At 36.3% G+C, this 3,132-nt stretch overlaps 1 protein-coding gene across 2 annotated transcripts in view; it reads left to right on the forward strand.

Annotated features, from left to right (window-relative positions):
• The window catches only part of LOC106942914 (GTPase IMAP family member 8-like), a 13,290-nt gene that overhangs the window by 4,545 nt on the left and 5,613 nt on the right, over nucleotides 1–3,132 (forward strand). The window contains exons 3-4 of one of the 2 annotated variants that reach the window (XM_015026266.1): nucleotides 31–568; nucleotides 2,195–2,917. In XM_015026266.1, the coding sequence (XP_014881752.1) occupies nucleotides 31–568; nucleotides 2,195–2,917 (1,261 nt within the window). The remainder of the gene's footprint in view (nucleotides 1–30; nucleotides 569–2,194; nucleotides 2,918–3,132) is intronic. The other variant, XM_015026267.1, reaches the window with a different exon arrangement.

Consider the following 3,132-nt stretch of genomic DNA (forward strand, 5'->3'; position numbering starts at 1 on the left):
CAGGAAGTGTTTGGCAGACGAGTCACAGTGGTTGATACTCCAGGATGGTGGTGGGGATGGCCAAGAGAAAACACCCCAAAACTGGATCAGATAGAAATCCAGAACAGTGTCCATCTGTGTCCCCCAGGACCTCATGTCTTTCTCCTGGTCATTCCTGTTGGTTTATATTTACCTCAGCTTGTGAAATCATCATTACAGCAACACTTGGAGCTTTTCAATGCAGATGTTTTCAGTCACACCATCGTGTTGTTCACTGCAGTCGCTCCATGTAGTGATGAAGAGATTAAGTCCAGAATAAGAAAAAGTCCAACCCTGCAGTGGATTCTTCAACAATGTGGAAACAGAAAACATTTTCTCAACATCAGTAACAGAGAAGATAGAGATCAAGTCAAGAAGCTTTTAGAGAAAATTGAGACCCTGATTACAAACAATGGATTCAGACACTGTTCTGTTGACAGAAGTCAAGGAGAAACTCTGAGAAAAGAAATGAGAGATTTGACTGAAAGAGCCTCAAAAAGGTTTGATCAAGTCCAGAAACAAAGAAACAAACTGAAGATACAGATTAAAGGTAGGCTACATGTTTCTTTATTTCTAATAAACTACAGTTGTACAAGGTACAACTACTACCTTGTAGACCACAGGTGTCAAACTCCAGTCCTGGAGGGCCACTGCCCTGCAACCTTTAGATGTGCCTCTGTTGCACCACACCTGAATAGAATAATTAGGTCATTAAGGCTCTGGAGAATGTATCTACACAAGAAGGAGGTAATAAAACTATTTCATGCTAGTGTTTTGTACCTGTGGCACATCTAAAAACTGCAGGACAGCGGCCTTGAGGACTGGAGTTTGATACCCCTGCTGTAGATGTAGATTAGATTTTTTTTTTGTACGTAGTTTAAAGAATTATTGAACTTCTAAAATTACTTATCTCTATAGAGATATATATACTAACTACATACAGACTATTAAGTTGGAGCCCCTCAGTTGTACTGTGACTTTGTTATTGTGTGCATTCTTAGCTACACTGTGAAAACAAAAACATCTAATTTATGCTGAAATACCAGCAGTTTTGAGTTTTACCATATTTTACAATAAATCACTCAGTTGAGCTGTGAAAAATGTTTTCCCTCACTTCTGAGGTGAAGCCTCTGAGTGAAGAGATAAAACTAAATCTATATCATTCACTGGCACAGAAATGCAACCAATTATTCACTTGGACAAATTTCATTGATCAGAGTTTTCATCTGCTGGATCAGAAATGTGCAACTTGTAGCTCCAGAGTCACTAGAGGCTCCTTGGTTCTGTGGCTAAATTAATATTAACATTGTTTAGTATGAATAATAACAAAATACAGCATTGAGTTTTGTGCTTTCTTTTTGTTTCATTGCTTTTATCTTGTGCCTTCATGCAAAAACATTGGAGCCCTCGGTAAATTTGATCTAGAACCTCCACTGGTGCTCATGTTGCAGGAAGTAAATGTTCAAGTTCAGTATTTTGAATTTAAATTCAAGAATACTTTATTAATCCCAAAGGGAAATTAAATGTCGTAGCTTAATTTAGATTCAGTCATCAGTAATGATAGATTAATAATAATACTGTTATTAATCATTTTATTATATCTGTAGTAGACATTATTAGAATATTATTATTAGCAAATAGCATTAGATTCAATAACCATTCACATCTTCTATGAGAACATCACATGTTACACTCAGCATAACATTGTTGAAGTTTATCTTTTGGAAAATGTTTGAGAATCACTTGAAGAAAATAAACTTTAAATCAGATTTAAGATGCAAAGCAGTTTTATTGTTTCTTGGTAAAACAAACTAAATTTTATGATTATTTTCAGGGAAAGGCTTCAGAAACAGAAAACCAACATAGAGCTAGAGAAATTAGACAAAGTGTAAAAACAATCACTTTTGCTTTCTTTTACTAAATCTTTTAACCCTTCACTGGTACCTCTAAAGTAAAATAAGACACAAAAGTTACATAAGATTATCTAAATCACACAATTCATGCAATAGATTTACCTTTTTTGTACTTTAACCATTCTCTTTTAACCACTAAAAACTTTGCAGCTGTTTCTTTTTTTCTGTGTAATCAACATGGCTGTAAGTAAAACTGAGTTACACATTTTTAAATTGAGTAAACTAAATAATTTGTTGTTTTTTTTTCTGTTTTGTTGGATTAGATGGAAAAGTTCCTCCAGACCATTTAAAAATAGTGATGATTGGAGGATCATTTGGTGGTAAAAGCTCAACAAGGAACCACATTCTTGAAAAATGTTTAATGTTGAATGTTGACAAAAAGGGTTACAGAAGAACAACCCACAGTGAAATCAGCCATGGTGTGGTTGAAGGAAGGTGGCTCACAGTGGTCGATTCTCCTGGATGGTTTTATGTCAACATCCTTCAGGAAACCAGTGAGATGGATAAACTGGAAATAGAGAACAGTGTGAATCTGTGTCCTCCAGGACCACATGCTGTGCTGCTGGTTGTTCCTGTGATGATCAACGCTGATGAATCATATCTGAGATCTGTTCAGGAACATATGAGTCTGTTTAGAGAAGAAATCTGGAAACACACACTTGTTCTGTTCACCTATGGAGACTGGTTAGGAGTGAAGACTGTAGAGGAGCGTATAGAGAGTGATGAAGGTCTGCAGTGGATAGTGAACAAGTGTGAGAACAGGTATCATGTCCTGAATAACAAGGACCACAGTGATAAGACTCAGGTAAAGGAACTACTGGAGAAGATTGAAGAGATGTGGGCAGGAAATGAAGATCCTTACTATGAAGTGGAGCTGGACCAAGAAGCAGAGCTAGAAACCAAGAGAGAGACTGGAGACAAGATGGCCAGAAGGTTGAAGACGATCAATGAGAGAAAGACAAGAGTCCTGAATGAGCTGATTGGAGGTAAGAAATAAATATTATACATTTTATGGTATAGTCATATAATATGAGTGTCTTAAGATTAAAAGAACATTACAGTAATTTTTGTTTATTTTACAGGTGAGAGCCATCCAGTCACTGACATCAGGATTGTTCTTGTTGGCCAGAAATGTTCAGGGAAAAGTGAAGTTGGAAACATGATTATGTCCAATGAAAAATTTAAAATGACCTCTGAGAGA

The sequence above is a fragment of the Poecilia latipinna genome, unplaced genomic scaffold, assembly GCF_001443285.1.
Source record: "Poecilia latipinna isolate Pla-1442-1.1 unplaced genomic scaffold, P_latipinna-1.0 Scaffold4666, whole genome shotgun sequence".
In the NCBI taxonomy this organism is placed as follows: domain Eukaryota; kingdom Metazoa; phylum Chordata; class Actinopteri; order Cyprinodontiformes; family Poeciliidae; genus Poecilia; species Poecilia latipinna.